We start from the raw sequence: 16235 nt of genomic DNA, 5'->3' as shown, positions 1-16235 counted from the left end.
ACAGGTGTACAAATACAGTGGTTCACAATCTTTAAAGGTTCTCCATTTTTACTTATTATAAAATATTGGCTATATTTCTTGTGTTGTACAGTATATCATTGTAGCTTATTTTATACCTAATAGTTTGTACCTCTTAATCCCCTCCCCCTATCCTGTCCCTCCCCCTTCCCTCTTCCCACTGGTAACCACTAGTTTGTTCAATATATCTGTGAGTCTGTTTCTTTTTTGTTATATTCACTAGTTTGTTGTATTTTTTAGATTCCACATATATGTGATATCATGGAGTATTTGTCCTTCTCTGTCTGACTGATTTCACTTAACATAATACCCTCCAAGTCCATCCATGTTACTGAAAATGGCAAAATTCCATTTTTTATGGCTGAGTAGCATTCCCCTGTGTATACAGACCACATCTTGTTTATCCACTCATCTGTTGATGGACACTTAGGTTGCTTCCATATCTTGGCAGTTGTAAACAGTGCTGCTGTGAACACTGGGGTGCATGTGTCTTTTTGAATTAGTGTGGGGGGTTGGATATACACCCAGTAGAGGGATTGCTGGGTCATGTGGCGGCTCTCTTTTGAGTGTTCTGAGGACCCTCCACGCCATTTTCACAATGGCTGCACCAACTTACATTCCCACCCACAGTCACACTTGGAATTCTTGACCTGTTTATTATATTCTGTATATTTTCTCCTCCTCTTACCAGCTATTTCCAGCTGTCACTTCTTATATCCAGTATGTTTAGAAACCAGATAAATGAGAATTGTATTTAAAATTAAATTGAATGGGTTTAGAGTACCAACTAGGTACTCCTCATTTTAGAAGTTTCAGTTTACGAACTTTGGGCCATTTGTTTTGCCTGTGAACAGGGAACTCTTGGTTATTGTCTCGTTCTTGACTGAATTCTAAGATATCAAATAGTTGAAACGTTGTACAGTGTAGATGCTGAAGGAGCTAGAGTAAAGGAGCATCTGCGTGACGTGGTCATTTCTTCTCTCCAGAGTATTAAAAGCAGTTCTTAGTCTGGATCCCCCCTGCCTTTCTGGCCATACTTTCACCTGTCTGCTCTGCCTTTTCCCCCCTAGATGTAGATAGGCTCCCCCACGCCTCACCACATTCCCTACTGTAGTCGGCTACTCTATTTTCCAGACATGCTCCGTATTTTCCTTCCTCTCATGGTCCTCCTGTCCTTTTCTACCTGGTGAAATGCTTCTCATCCTTCAGTATACAACTCACATGGCCCCATCCTCAGGCCGACTTCAACATTCCTTCCTGTGTTTTCCAAAGCATTTCGTACATAACATCCTTCACACAGTTTAAGAAGTGTTCATTACTGGTCTAACTGATAGAATTTACCAATAAGCTAAGTTTTTCTCAAATTTTAATATATATCAGAATCTCTTGGATATAAAAAATTAGACCCCTCAGAAAGTTTGAATCAGTAGATTTGGGGTTGAGTCTGGGAATCTGCCTTTTTTTTGTCTTTACAAGTGTATTTGTTAATTCTGATACAGGTTGTGCGAGGACTATACTTTGAGAAACCAAGGCCCAAGTGGTGAATGATTTCCTTCAGGGCAAGGATTGTGACTTAACTTTTGTATTCTCAGGGCCTGTCATGTATTGTAGATGGTGCTAAAGGAATGTTTCTGAAGTGGGGAAGACCTTTCAGCATGTAGTGTTTGAGTGGAGACTCAAGTTCTTAGCAGAGCCTAAAGAGAGCCTTTTTTTTTTTTTTGCGGTACACGGGCCTCTCACTGTTGTGGCCTCTCCCGTTGCGGAGCACAGGCTCCAGAGGCGCAGGCTCAGCGGCCATGGCTCACGGGCCCAGCCGCTCCACAGCATGTGGGATCTTCCCGGACTGGGGCACGAACCCACGTCCCCTGCATCAGCAGGCGGACTCTCAGCCACTGCGCCACCAGGGAATCCCCTAAAGAGAGCTTTTAATAATGGTGCAAGAAATAGCATAAGACAACATTTCTCAAGTTCTTCCCCAAACACTTCTGCTATAGGACTTGCTTTGTGGGAAGAGGGTCTAGGAGAGTCAGACGCTTTTGGAAAATGCTGCCTATTGGATCTGCAGCCTCCACCCTTCTCAAGTCACACTGAAATATTTAAGCTTCTGAGAAAGTTCTGCAGCAAAGAAACCCTTTTAATCCCGGCTATTTCAAACTCTAACTAAGCGTTTCCCCCTTACCCTCTTTTCTCAGATAATACCTTTTCATATCTTGCAGAATTAAATGTTCTAGGTATTCTCTTTGGGAACTGCTCACAGCAAAAGTAGAACCGCAGGAATTGGCAGTTTTTGCAGGGGGATGGCCTCTACTTACCTAGAATTGGAGAGTCCATGCTGGGAAATAATAAGAAAAGAGATAAAGGAATTGGGGAATGTTGAGGGAAAGACATTTTTTCATAGTAGACTCTAGATTTTTATTTTTATAATTGCTCTAAATCGTCATGTTCAGTTGTAAGTATTAAAATGTCTGAATAGGGAGAAGTAATTCTAGGTGTACAGACTACAGCAGACAGCTTTGAGAACAGAAGACTTGGATTCAGGTAATGTTTGTTGAAATGCAAAAGAAGGTATTAAGTAGATGAAGGATCTGTAGGATCTTGTTACTAATTAAATCTGGGAAAAAAGATCTGGACATGTCAATTCAAAGTTCTAAGTTACCTGCATACTTTTTGGATATATATTTAGACTACTAAGGTGAAAAGAACACACTATATTATTGACAACTGAAAAGATGTACAATAGCAGGGAGTAGTTCCTATAAGTTTTTAAAATTTGATTTTGCTTATTTTGTTTGCATTTTATATTTTCTAGTAGTAGGGTAACATTATAATATGGTTTACCATCTATCTAGAAAGAGTCTATATAGAAATCATTAACTTAAATTGAAATTATAGGCAAAAAGATTATTGCATAAGTTTTTCCTGGAAAAATTAGATTCTCCTCTTTAAGTAAAGGGAGAGCTGCAGGACAAGTGGTCAACTCTGAGTGATTCAATTTGACAGGCTTTTTTATCAGAAACTACTTAGTGCTGGCAAAGCAGACACATCTTTATATTGTAACACATTTAATTTAGACAATGTGGAAGTTCTTTCATATTACATCATAATGTAAAGCAGGTTTATTAGGCCGTGAGAGTCATAGAATATTTAAACTTCATGTCAAATATAAAACCTAACTTTATCACTAATTTATGCTAGAGGGCTTAAAATAATTATCAAGGAGGCTTTATTATAAGATTAAAAAATTTTTTAAATAAACTAATTCCATGGAACATTTTGTAGTGCTCCCTTGGTAATGTTCATACCCAGTGAGCAGAGAAGGTGCCTTTAAGTTTGGAGAGTTAGGACTCTGCCACTGAGTCTATTTCTTGAAAATATAAAGTAGTACAGTTGGATGATAGAAATGAATATCAATCAGAAAGCCAAGTGAAAACAGATATTTCAGATAGGGCCTTAACACTTCTTCCTTTTTATTGTCTTTCCAGACAAATGACCATGGAAACAATTGACTCTCAGCAGGATGGAAGTATACCACATTCTGTGGCAGAGAGCAAATCTGCTCGCATGCAGAAGCAGACTGGTCAAAATTCAATCCCCACTTTAGCTCAGGTAAACTTACTGTAGGCAACAGGCAGGCACCAATGAAAATTAGCCTGTATGGGAATGAGAATTGTGTGCAGATTCTGTTTTCTTGCACTTGGTCTTAAGTTTCCCCTATTCCCCGGTTATCAGCCATTCTTACTGATTTGACTTCGAAGAGAAGATACGTGTTTGAATTACTTTTGCATTGTAACAGACACTATGTAAAGGAAAAACAAAACCCCCTCCATAGTATGTAATCCTCAATTTATTATTCGAGAAGGTCAGTAATTCCACATTGAATTATTCAGTAGTTTTATATTCTTAGCTATAAAGATGGCAGAAATCTTGCCATTTGTCCAGTGTATATTTGGTTTAATCTTTACTTTCTTTTTAGTTAGGTCTTAAACTTTGAATTAGTTTCATTTAGAGACCACCGATATGAGTTAGTGTTTGTTTTTCAGCTCTTAACTTTATTTTTAGATATCTATAAAAATATGTAGTAAAAACAATCACATTTATTTAGTTCATCAAATACTTATTGAATCCTTCCTGTATCTAGGCACTATTCTAGATGTGTGGGGTATGTATATCCTGGCCTTGACATCTCACTGTTTAGTGGGGTAGAGGTGTTTGAGGGGTAATTCTCGCTGTGTAAGAAGTATTGTGGGGTGGGAGGGAGATGCAAGAGGGAAGAGATATGGGGATATGTGTATACATAGAGTTGATTCACTTTGTTATACAGCAGAAACTTACACAACATTGTAAAGCAATTATACTCCAATAAAAATGTTAAAAAAAAAAAAAAAAAGAAGTACTGTGAGATGTTACATAGGAATGATTGAGGCGTGCAGAGGGGGAGCAGCTGGTTGACCAGGAGTGCTTTGTAGAGGATTTTACTTTTGAGCGGGACACAAAGCGTGAGTAGAGGTTGACGGGTGGAGGAGAGGGAAGCGTATTCTAGGCCAGGGAAGAATGTACAAAGGCAGAGGATCGGGGTGGGAGCTGCAGCGTTGAGGCCAAGTGGAGCCGCGTGTCTGGCCTGGGAAGTTGAGCTGGTCAGGGTAAGCAGAGGGTTGTAAACATTTGGGAGTGTGGACCATCCTGTGTTCTAAATGTTCCTGAGACATTTTCCAATGTTCACCGTGTTTTAAGACACCAGCGAGTGTGTGCAGGTTGGATGGGGACGTCCGCGAGCTGGGAGCGGGGCGGGGGGCGGGGGGGTGGACACCATTTGAGTGGCATCATGGTAATGTGGGGTGCGAGCAGTGGAGAGACTCCTGCAGTATCTTGAAGGGAGAATAGAAAGGACCGGATGGCTGCCTGGAGAGCCCTCTGGAGCTCCAGGCACCTCCTGGGTTGTCTCCGGCCAGACTGGCTCCTGTGAGACCTCTATTTTCCCAAGACACCCATGCACCCAGCCTGCTTTTCTTTCCTCTTTCAAGTTCCCGACACCCACTTGCTCCCTGGGGTTTTCTCCTCACAAGTGCTTTGTGGAGCTACATCTCCATGGCAACACCCTTCTTTGTTACCCCGGAAAACAGGCATTCAGACCTTCATTATTTTTTAAGAAAGCAGCCTTTTTCTTATTAAAAAAATGCATGTTCATTGTACAGAATTGACAAAATGTGTATTATTAGAAGAAAATTAAAGCTAACTATAGTCTTAACATCCAGAAATTTAATTGTTGTTAGCATTTTGGTGTTTATCCTTTAGTCTTTTTGTCTGTGAAAATAGAAGAGAATGCACATATATCTTTTGGTGAATTTGAGGTGTTCTAGAGTTTTTATAACTATGATTCTTGGTCTATAATTCTGCCCTTTTGCTGAGGTGGTAGTTGAAAGCAAATCTTCCTTCTGCCGCCACTTCTCTCCCTTTAGGTACTGGTTTCCTGTCCTCCACACATGCAGTTTCCTCTGGCCTTCTGGGCCTGCACAGTCAAAACAACAGATCTCCATTGTCTAACAGTGATAGTTGGCAGTTCTGAGGACCTTCAGCTTGGGTGACACCCAGCCCTGTGAGCCTCAGTCAGAAGTTGCTAAAGAGGTCAAGTAATATGAAGTCCATAAAATAACCTTGGATTTATGAGGTTTTGGAATTGAATAGGAGTCCAGTGAACAGAAACCGAGCTTTAGTAGGTTAGAGAATAAATAAGAGGGAGAGGAAATTGGAAGTATAAATTCTTCAAGAAGTTTTTCTGTGAAATAATAGATAAAGATAGGTCTGTGAAACAAAGGAGTGAGAACTGGGGTGTGAGAAAGCTGGGAGTGTTAAGTAAAATAGAAGTGGGGGATAGAGACCTGTGAGAAGCCTGAATCACAGAACTAGAAAAAGGCTGTGGTTTACATTTACAATGTTTATTACTTCCTTAAAAATCTCAAATATATCAAATGTTGATAGTCATTAAATCTGGATAGCAAGTTCATAGACCTGCTATGTTATTCTGTTTTCTCTATATTTAAAATAGTTGATCAAAAAATAAATTATGGTTTTTGTCTTTCACATACTAGGAATGTTAAGAGATTAAGAAGAAATCTGTATGCTGAGTCATTGATTCTTTTGGTTAACTAAGAGTTATCCTCCATGGATATGGGGCCATAAATCCTCTATGGATCATGGTATTTTGCAGAATTAGGACACAGTTCTTAGCAGTCAGAATTTTCTAAACGTAATTATTAATTTAGATTCTTGTGATGCCTGAAGCTGTTTATTTATGAGTATTCATTATTATGCAATATTATATAATAGAAGGATTAGGAAATCAAACTGAAATTTTATTAAGCCTATAATGTGTGCTAAAAGTGACTGACTCTTCTGAATAATTCCCAATGTCATTGTATGTACTTGCCACTTACTTCATTTAAACTAGAGGATTGTGAATTCCCAGATGTTTTAGACTTAAGTTCAGGTTTGTATAAAGAGGAATTTATAACAGTTACTTTCCTTTTTACATGGTCTAATTATCATTAAGTAGTGTCGGAACAAAGGGTGTAACCGGAAGGTTCAGCGGGTTTGATCCTTTGCCTCTGGTCATTTGATAGTGGTAGTTTTGAGTATCCTGGCCTTTCCAGAGCTTCTGTTAATCAAGTTAACACTGAAAATTGTCCCAGTTATGAAGATCTGAAAACTTGAGCTTGCTCTTGGCCCTCACACCTCTGCTCTGCTGACTGATTGAGGGAGGCTGGAGTTCTCAGTTTTCAGTTTTTCTGTTTTATAACTTCCCAGATATCAGTGGAGCCTTTCCCTTCTAACTGTATCCAATAGTGAATAGAAGTCATGTGGTGACAGTGTCAAAGGGCTAGAGGCTGGAGTGGCAGATCATCGAGGTTGAGTACTGTGACTTGGATTTCTTCTGGCCTGACTTAGTTTTTAAGTAGATTTTTTTTTTTAATTGAAGCTGGAATCTTGTCTGGTAAGTGTATGTGTTGATACATATATAAGACTAGATTCTACCCCCCTCCCCACTCTTCCCCGCTGGAAAAACTCCTGGTGGTGAATGGAAGAGTCTATTTTATATAACCAAGCCAGGAGGAAACCCTTTCCCAAAGCTAAAACGGTGAAAAGCAAAATTACTGTATGTACAGGTAGTTTTTAAAATCATACTTACAGCCTTTGGAAATAATATAATCCTTAAATGGGTAATGGGAAGTTATCATTTCTTTTGTGATGAAAGATTTCAAACATATACAAGAGTAGAATAATTCTCCCGCATATATATGTAGAAACTTAAAAATTATTAAGACTTGGTAGCATTGGCTTCATTTATCTTTTTTTTCTTTTTGTTGAAGAATTTTAAGCAGCTCTACACATCTCAGACATCACGTCATGTCATTCCTACTTTCTTCTGGGTATGCAGCTCTTAAGAGGTTATGGACATTTTCCTATATAACCAAATGTCATGATCATACCTAATAAAATCGAGCATAATTCCTTGGTATAATATGCACTCCATGCTCACATTTCCCCATTCATCTCACAAATGTGTAATCTACTCTGAAGGCAACAGTGGTAGCACCTTGAACTTTTCTTGTTCCACATTTCTTGGGAATTGATAATGCTGCCATGAAACGCAGGGTGAGCGCGGTAATCCAGATGGAGCCTCAGGAGAGGATGTGCTATCTGGAGCTTCATGCCTTATAGCTGCTGATGCAGCCTGTGGCCCGAGTATGACACCTCGAGTTGGAAAGATAAATAACCCTACTTTGTAAATGGCCAGTTCTCAAAGTTTCAGCAAAGATAGGAAGGAAAGGTGAAAGGAGCAGAATCACAGGGGTCATAGAGCTGGAAGGAAACTCGAGATTATCAGGGTCAGCGTAGTGCCTCGAGAGAGTTAATTCTAATATAAAATTTAACCTTTCCGAGAACCTCTGTATTTTTGGAAACAAGGAGACTCTGTGGAGCAGAGGAAGCCACTAGGGAATGTTGTTCAGAGATTATACTCTGCTAACCTCCTTTCTTATCCTCTCTGCTGTAAATGCAAACAGTACATAAAGAAGCGTCTTAGAAGAAAGCAGGCCTGGCATGCAGTGAGGGATTGGAGTAGGAATGATTTAACAAGGGATAGGTTTCAGTGTATGACTTGTGTGTTTTCTGTTTCAAACTGGTGGAAAATTGGAATGGCATTTCTCATTGTTTTGGCCAGCTGTGCCAAAAATCCATCTTCTTGGTCCTAAGTAGGACCAGGAAGAATATGGATGGCTATCAGAAAACAAAACAAAACAAGCAACATACAAGCAACATTTGCTATTGATAATTGGTCAACAACATCATATTTGTATACTAAAGTTGGTCTGTATCATGTTAGGTTGATTTGGTATACTTACTGTCGGCTGAGTACATCTAGTTCAAGTTCAGTGTTTTGTCTTGGCTCTTTTCTGGCTGCATTGGACCTTCATTGCTGCACGCAGGCTTTCTCTAGTTCTGGTGCGGGGGGGCTACTCTTTGTTGCGGTGCTCGGGCTTCTCACTGTGGTGGCTTCTGTTGTTAAGCATGGGCTCTAGGCACATGGGCTTCAGTAGTTGCGGCACGCGGCCTCAGTAGCTGCGGCTCATGGGCTCTAGAGCACAGGCCTAGCAGTTGTGGCACACGGGCTTAGTTGCTCCACGGCGTGTGGAATCTCCCCAGACCAGGGATTGAACCCGTGTCCCCCGCAGTGGCAGACAGATTCTTAACCACTACGCCACCAGGGAAGTCCAAGCTCAGTGTTTAATTGAATCTTGTTTTTTAAACCTCAATATGCTGATTCCCTGACTTGAGGGGCTCTTACTGAAAGAGAAAAAGTTCCTCTTAAGATTTTGAAATAAAATTTTTCATTTTATTGTTGACTTTCTATTGCTCCTTAATTTTATGTATTCCTTCCCCTGGTTTTTTTTTTTTTTTTTTTTTTTTTTTTTTTTTTTTTTGCTGTACGCGGGCCTCTCACTGCTGTGGCCTCTCCCGTTGCGGAGCACAGGCTCCGGACACACAGGCCCCGCGGCCATGGCTCGCGGGCCCAGCCGCTCCGCGGCATGTGGGATCCTCCGGGATCGGGGCACGAACCCGTGTCCCCTGCATCGGCAGGCGGACTCTCAACCACTGCGCCACCAGGGAGGCCCCCTGGTTATTTTTAATTGCCCTAATTTAAATTTTTTGAACATAATATTTGTATTCACTTAGAATTAGCTCTAAAAATTAACAAAAGTTAGGAGGAAAAAAATAGAAGTGAATTTTTTTCAGTAAATGCTAAATCTTTGTTGTTGCTTAGTCAACTAATTCAAGAAAATGTACTGCTTTGAAATGTAACTCATTCTTGAAGGTAATTCAGGGTTGAAGGGATATAAGTAAAAATAATTTGTGAACTGTTAATATTAGTCACCATTTTATTCAATTTGAATAAGAATTTGTTATATAATCTGTACTCATATTTTGATAACTTTGTATATAATAGCTAATAGATTTCTTTAAAGATTGGCTTTTGGCTTTAGAATATACTCTGTGTTTTCATCCCAGTGTGTTAAATGATACTTTTCTTTGAATGAAAATCAGTGTTTCAAAGGTAATTTCAGTAGGTATAAAGCGGTCAAAGTCAAATTTCAGAAAAAGGTTTTGTTTTTATACACCTTATAATCAGAAAAAAATGCATACAAATCTGTTTTAGTGTTTGAGAGACTGTTAGAGATTTTCTGTCATTTGTGTTGATTTTCTATGAGATTTGGGTACTTTTTGTTTGATGTTCAAGTCTTCCTTCTTAGTTTTAGTAACAGGTAGTTTGTCGCTAGTGGTAATGTCAAAATAACTGAGAGTAAACAGTTATTCTCTTTATCCTTTTCTCTGACTTTTCTTCTAGTTAAAGAGTAGGTTGGGGGGAGGAGATACAAGGGGGCTGTTGTTTAAGAGGTATAGTTTCAGATTTGCAGGATGAAAATGTTCTGGAGATCTGTTTCACAGCAGTGTGAATATACTTACTACTGAACGGTACACTTAAAAATGGTTAAGATGGTAAATTTTATATTATGTATAAAAAAAACAAAAACAAAAATAGACTAGACATTGAAATTTTAAAAATGGAGCATTAATTTTTATAATTCCTTCTTTGAATAAGATTCAGAGATTATTTACTTTGCCTTATTTCATTTTTTTGCTACTGTAACCTTTGTAAACCCCAAACTATTAAAGGAATTACATTTGGAAAACACAGAGGCTTTGGGAAATTTTCACTTCATTGATAGTGAGGACAACATCTTAATAGTGATCTTCAGAAATGTGAGTTTTCTGAGCCCTATCAGAGATATAACATGTCATTCTCCAAAAAGGCATAGAAGAGAAAAGCCTGGTTATGGGGTTGAAAATACTAAGTAGAGACAATATTAGATGACAATGGTGCAAGCAGAAGTAGTTCAGAAAAGACATTTGCCTTTCAGTAGGTATGTTTATAAAGCAATAGACCTCTCTTTAAATACCTTTTAAAAAATAATGGGGGCCTTCCCTGGTGGCGCAGTGGTTGAGAGTCCACCTGCCGATGCAAGGGACACGGGTTCGTGGCCCTGTCCGGGAAGATCCCACGTGCCACGGAGCGGCTAGGCCCGTGAGCCATGGCCGCTGAGCCTGCACGTCTGGAGTCTGTGCTCCACAACAGGAGAGGCCACAACAGTGAGAGGCCCGCGTACCACACACACACACAAAAAGGTATTTATTTGATATCAAATATGTTAATATACCATGATAGGTACTGCCAGTGTAAGTTGGTCTCCCAGGTCCTCAGAACTTTCTAGTTTTACCTTTTCTAAGGGCTTGTTTACTGCTTTGTACTTGGTATAAGGAAAAAGAGCCCTAACTTATACCTGTACACACAGTTTGAATTAAGTGTAGTAGTCATTTGTTTACTTATAAGTAATGGAGTGAAGTAGATTAAGACTAAAGACACAATTATTTTCTTTATTTTTATACATAGTTTTAAGTAAATACTTATTAGACTGAATTCTTTGATTCTTTACCTAAAATAATTGAAATACTAATTTCATCGGTTGACCATTAAATGAGATGACTTATGTGAAGCCCAAATACCGTGCTTGACCCAAAGTCCATGTTCAATAAACGTTTGCTTTATTCATTATAGTAACCTCATATGGTTAGAATAGTAGTGGCCAGGCTTTGAGATGAAGTGGCTTATGCTAGTATAAAAATATATCGTATCAGGACTTCCCTGGTGGCACAGTGGTTAAGAATCCACCTGCCAGTGCAGGGGACATGGGTTCGAGTCCTGGTCCGGGAAGATCCCACATGCTGTGGAGCAACTAAGCCCGTGCACCACAGCTACTGAGCCTGTGCTCTAGAGCCCGCAAGCCACAACTACTGAGCCTGCGTGCCAGAACTACTGAAGCCTCGCGCCTAGAGCCTGTGCCCCACAATAAGAAAAGCCACCGTGATGAGTCACCCGCGCACCGCAACAAAGAGTAGCCCCCACTCACCACAACTAGAGAAAGCCCGCGTGCAGCAACAAAGACCCAACACAGCCAAAAATAAATAAATTTATAAGAATATATTGTATCAAAAATTCATTCTAAAGTAATATAAATCTATTTATGCTTAAATAGGCCTCCAGTGGGTATAGAGAAGAAAAGCTGATATGTAGTTGTTTTATAAGCAAAGTTCTGATATAATGTCACGAATGTATTTAAATTGGTATATTTTATATATACCAAATTTTATTTATACTAAATTTTTGTACTTCGGATTTATTTTAGAAATTTTAAGACGTTGCAAGCATTCCTTCACAACATTTTGGCTCTGAAAATCTAAACTAAAATTTATTACTAGATTTTCGATTTCATGGTGAGACCAAGTTTCATTATACTGTTTTTTTAGGAGCTAAGTTCTTAGACTTTTCTATTTATAAACTGACCTTTGGACTAAAACTGAAAAAACTTAAGGATGCAATTTGGTCTGGCCATGTTTTGTCACTGATTCAGATTTTGACTTCTACTTTTATGCCAATCCTTGATTCTTCTTTCTCTACCTTACTTTTGAGGAATATTTCTTAAAATATTTTAATCTTTCCGAATCAAAGGATTAATATCAATACATGTAAATTAAGCTTTACATTCTTGACTAAATTATTTAAATGAAATGTAACAATAATAAAAATAACAAGAGTGAGGGGCCTCCCTGGTGGCGCAGTGGTTGAGAGTCTGCCTGCCGATGCAGGGGATGCGGGTTCGTGCCCCGGTCCGGGAGGATCCCATGTGCCGCGGAGCGGCTGGGCCCGTGAGCCATGGCCGCTGGGCCCGCGCGTCCGGAGCCTGTGCTCCGCAACGGGAGAGGCCACAGCAGTGAGAGGCCCGCATACCGCCAAAAAAAAAAAAAAAAAAAAAAAAAACAAGAGTGAGCGTTTATTGAAAATTCAGTATGTGCCAGACACTGTTCCATGCTTTACACATATAGCTCAGCTCTCACAGCAGCTCTGTAGAAAGGTACTGTTTTTCTTCATTCTCTTTTGCAGTTGAGGAAACTAAGGTACAGAGAGGGTGAATAACTTGTCATAGGTCACACAGTTAATAAAAGGCAGAACCTAGGCACCTGGCTTTAGATTTCATTAAACATTTCTATTACTTGTAATACGTAGGTACTCAGTGTTGAACCAGACCATTTCAGAGAGCATTACCTGGGAAAAAGCATAGTTAGCAAAGAGTAATCATAAATATATGCAACATCTAGCTACTGTATATATAATACTATATATATATGCACAGTACTATGCAGTAACTATTGTATAATACAGTATACTGTTACTCCTTCATTATTTAGTGGCAGATAAGATAGTATCATGTTTAGGTCCCAACTCAGCTTCTGACCTTGGATATATGAAGAGCATAGAAAAGTTAAATTTTATCCATTTTGATGTATTAGTAAGTGGTCCATATAAATCCTGGCACCAATAGCTAGTCTATGTCTTGAGCAGTAATTCTGGTGCCAAGAGTACGGGAACACCCAGAGCTTTAGAATTATGTCTTATAAACTGATGGGGAAGTCAGTCTCATTGCCTTTGGTAAAATCAATTTATTGAGTATCTTCCTGGCAATAAGTCAGTTAATTATCATATCCACCAAATGTGGGGCAATAGTTATTGCTATTTTTTATGCGTGGAAAAAAACATACATAAGATCTGCAGTCTTAAGTTCAGGTGTACAGTTCAGTAGTGTTAGGCATATTCACATTGTTGTGAAACAGATCTCTAGAACTTTTTCATCTTGCAAATCTAAAACCCTATACCCATTAAATAGCAACTCCCTTTTTACTCCTCCCCTCAGCCCCTGGTAACCACCATTCTACTTTTGGTTTCTGTGAATTTGACTACTTTTATTTATTTATTTATTTATTTTTTTTGCGGTACGCGGGCCTCTCACTGTTGCGGCCTCTCCCGTTGCGGAGCACAGGCTCCGGACGCGCAGGCCCAGCGGCCATGGCTCACGGGCCCAGCCGCTCCACGGCATATGGGATCCTCCCAGACCGGGGCACGAACCCGTATCCCCTGCATCGGCAGGCGGACTCTTAACCACTGCGCCACCAGGGAGGCCCTTGACTACTTTTAGATACCTCATATAGGTGGAATCATCAATATTTGTCTTTTTGTGACTGGCTTATTTCACTTAGCGTAATGTCCTGAAGGTTCAGCTCTACAGTATGTGATAGGAATTCCTTCGTCCTTTGTATGTGTATACCACATTTTGTTTATTATTACTATTTTTTAAGGTTGCTTTTGCTTAGTCAGTACTCTTTAGGACTTATACCAAGTGATTGGTAGAAGAATTAAGGTAGAATAATTCAAGTGAATTGCAGTTTCCCACATAGACATTCCTGAGTTGATTTTGGTCAGAAATAGATTGATATGTAGTTTGGATAATAAGTGGTTTTAGGCATTCATTCTGTAGCTTCTGGCTTTTGGCATGTGCATTTCCTATTCATTACTAGAAATGATGTGTATCATTGTTAAGAGTCCAATGTTTGCCCTTGTAAGACATCTGCTGGGTAAATGCCATCTTTGGCTCAGGATCTCACTGCAACTTACTTCACTATGTACATTTACTACTTTGTAATGCAATTGGCTAGAAAATTTTGATCAGTTTTAGTTTGTCTTACTGAAACCAAGATATAAGATTGATTTTTAAACATCTAGAGCTAAAGGATTTTTGACTTCTATAAAGATCCATGTATGTGTTCATAGTCTTTATAAATACAAGTAAAACATCTAGTATTGGTTAGAATATAAAATGATGCTCCAAGTACTATAAATAGGAAATTATAAGGATTAGCTAGGGAAAAATTTCACTAGGACATTGTTTTTCAAAGCATAATTACCCCTAATTTTGTCATCACTGATCATCACAGTGATCACCACTGCTTATTGGAAGTATTATCAGTCTATATAATTAAGAATGACTTGATTCCAACATTTGCTTTACTTTCAAGAGGGGAATTTTTTTAAAGAGACATAATATTTGGCCATTTATAATTACAGTACCAGAAACAGAATCCACTTCTCCCTTTTTAAATTCAGATTATAGATTTCAGATAGTATTTCTTCATGCCTCACACACAAAGGATTCAAGGATCATATTACAGTTCTAACAATTTTAACATAGTAGATATAAAAATATCAGTCTTATGTGGCCACCTCTGTATCAGTGTTTTCAGTTGATATTCACAAGGTAAAATTTAACTCCATTGATTTTGGCAATTTGTTAGCCACACTGTTTAAAAAAAAAAAAGAAGAACCTCAATATGGGAAAGAAAAACACTAAAGACACTAAAATGATACCAATTCTACATTTTTCCTTTTGTGTTTGTCTTCCTTTAGCACAAGTAAATACAACATTTTTTAAAAATGAAGTGAAATATTTTGTGTCTTTATTAAAGTGTTCACATTTAAAATATTATTTTCCTGTTTTCAGCCTTAAAATATTTGAAATATTCTTTAAACACTTCTTTTTTCCATAGAAGAAACAGACTGTTGAGAATCCTGTCTTAATACACAGAAATCAGTATAGTTTTCCAGCTTCTCACGTAGAGTGTTAATTGGGTTTTCATTGTAGTCCTTGGAATTAAGATAGGTAATATATAGATCTGACTTTTCAGGCAGCAGAGTTGATAGTGAAGTCTGCTATTCCATGAATTCACATTTTTTCATCCTTTATTAACTGTCTTATATACAGGCTCAGTGGCTCTGTGACATTTGCAGCTGCACTGTGACATCATAAACCCCGTCATAAGGGAAACTAGCTACAGATTGGAGCAAGTCCACTAAGTGCTAATCAAATGCTGTGTTACAACAATGTGAGGTTTTCCCAGTTATGTGTCGTTACTAGAGTTTTTTAAATTGCAAAGCCAAGCAAGGCTGTCAATTGCATCATCTTAATTTATTTCTTCAGATTAACTATTGTCTATAGTGGGGTTTTCGGTAGATGTGGTGGCATCAGCATAACATATGTTTCAGGCATCCTATAGAAGAGGATTATTCTTCAGGGGATCAGGAAGAAAAGGTAAACTGTGTCTACTATGAGTTCATTATACACACTTTTAGAGCCTCATAAAAAGAGGTATAAAAATTATGAAATATCAAATACATCCATTTTGTGTGCTTGTTTTTTGAGCAGTTGCCTGCTTGGTTGTTGGAATGTGATGAATATAGATCTTCCCATGGCTTCCTTTCCCACTTTTCTTTATACAGTAGGTATACCTTAAGTAGCTTCCTTCCACCCTCCCGCCACCTCATCAGTTACCCTTTTTTGTTTTGAGAATTTAGCACCACCCCAAATTGTGTTTTTGTCTCTTCATCTGTTTTCTGTCTCCTGATTGAGGAGAGCAGACTTTTCGTGTTCACTGCTATATCCCTGCTGTGTAGACTGGTCCACGAGGCAGGCTTCCAATAAACATTTGTTAAGTGAACAGAAGAATGAGTTAATTCATAAGTATGACTTGTTTCTGTGAGATTTACTTCTTAAAGAGTTTTGGAATGAGTATATGATGTTTATAAGAAAGATCTGTTTCTACGTGAAGTATGCATATTTTAGTTCAAGTGAACTAAAATTTGTGTCTCTATCAGTAGTGTCCCTTAGGAGAGACTTAATTCCCTTCTCTTTCCAGAGCTTCTTTAGAATTCTATTTGC

General features: G+C 38.6%; 1 protein-coding gene across 5 annotated transcripts in view; it reads left to right on the top strand.

The window, feature by feature from the left end:
* Nucleotides 1-16235, top strand: part of CREM (cAMP responsive element modulator) — a 68263-nt gene that overhangs the window by 14549 nt on the left and 37479 nt on the right. For 4 of the 5 annotated variants that reach the window (XM_060097656.1, XM_060097658.1, XM_060097657.1 and 1 more), the window contains exon 3: nt 3501-3624. In XM_060097656.1, the coding sequence (XP_059953639.1) occupies nt 3501-3624 (124 nt within the window). Of the gene's footprint in view, nt 1-3500; nt 3625-15530; nt 15609-16235 lie in introns of those variants that run through there. The other variant, XM_060097653.1, reaches the window with a different exon arrangement.

The sequence above is a fragment of the Mesoplodon densirostris genome, chromosome 4 (assembly GCF_025265405.1).
Source record: "Mesoplodon densirostris isolate mMesDen1 chromosome 4, mMesDen1 primary haplotype, whole genome shotgun sequence".
Lineage (NCBI taxonomy): Eukaryota > Metazoa > Chordata > Mammalia > Artiodactyla > Ziphiidae > Mesoplodon > Mesoplodon densirostris.
Note: the sequence above shows the minus strand (reverse complement) of the source record. Positions and strands in the feature narration are given on the sequence as shown.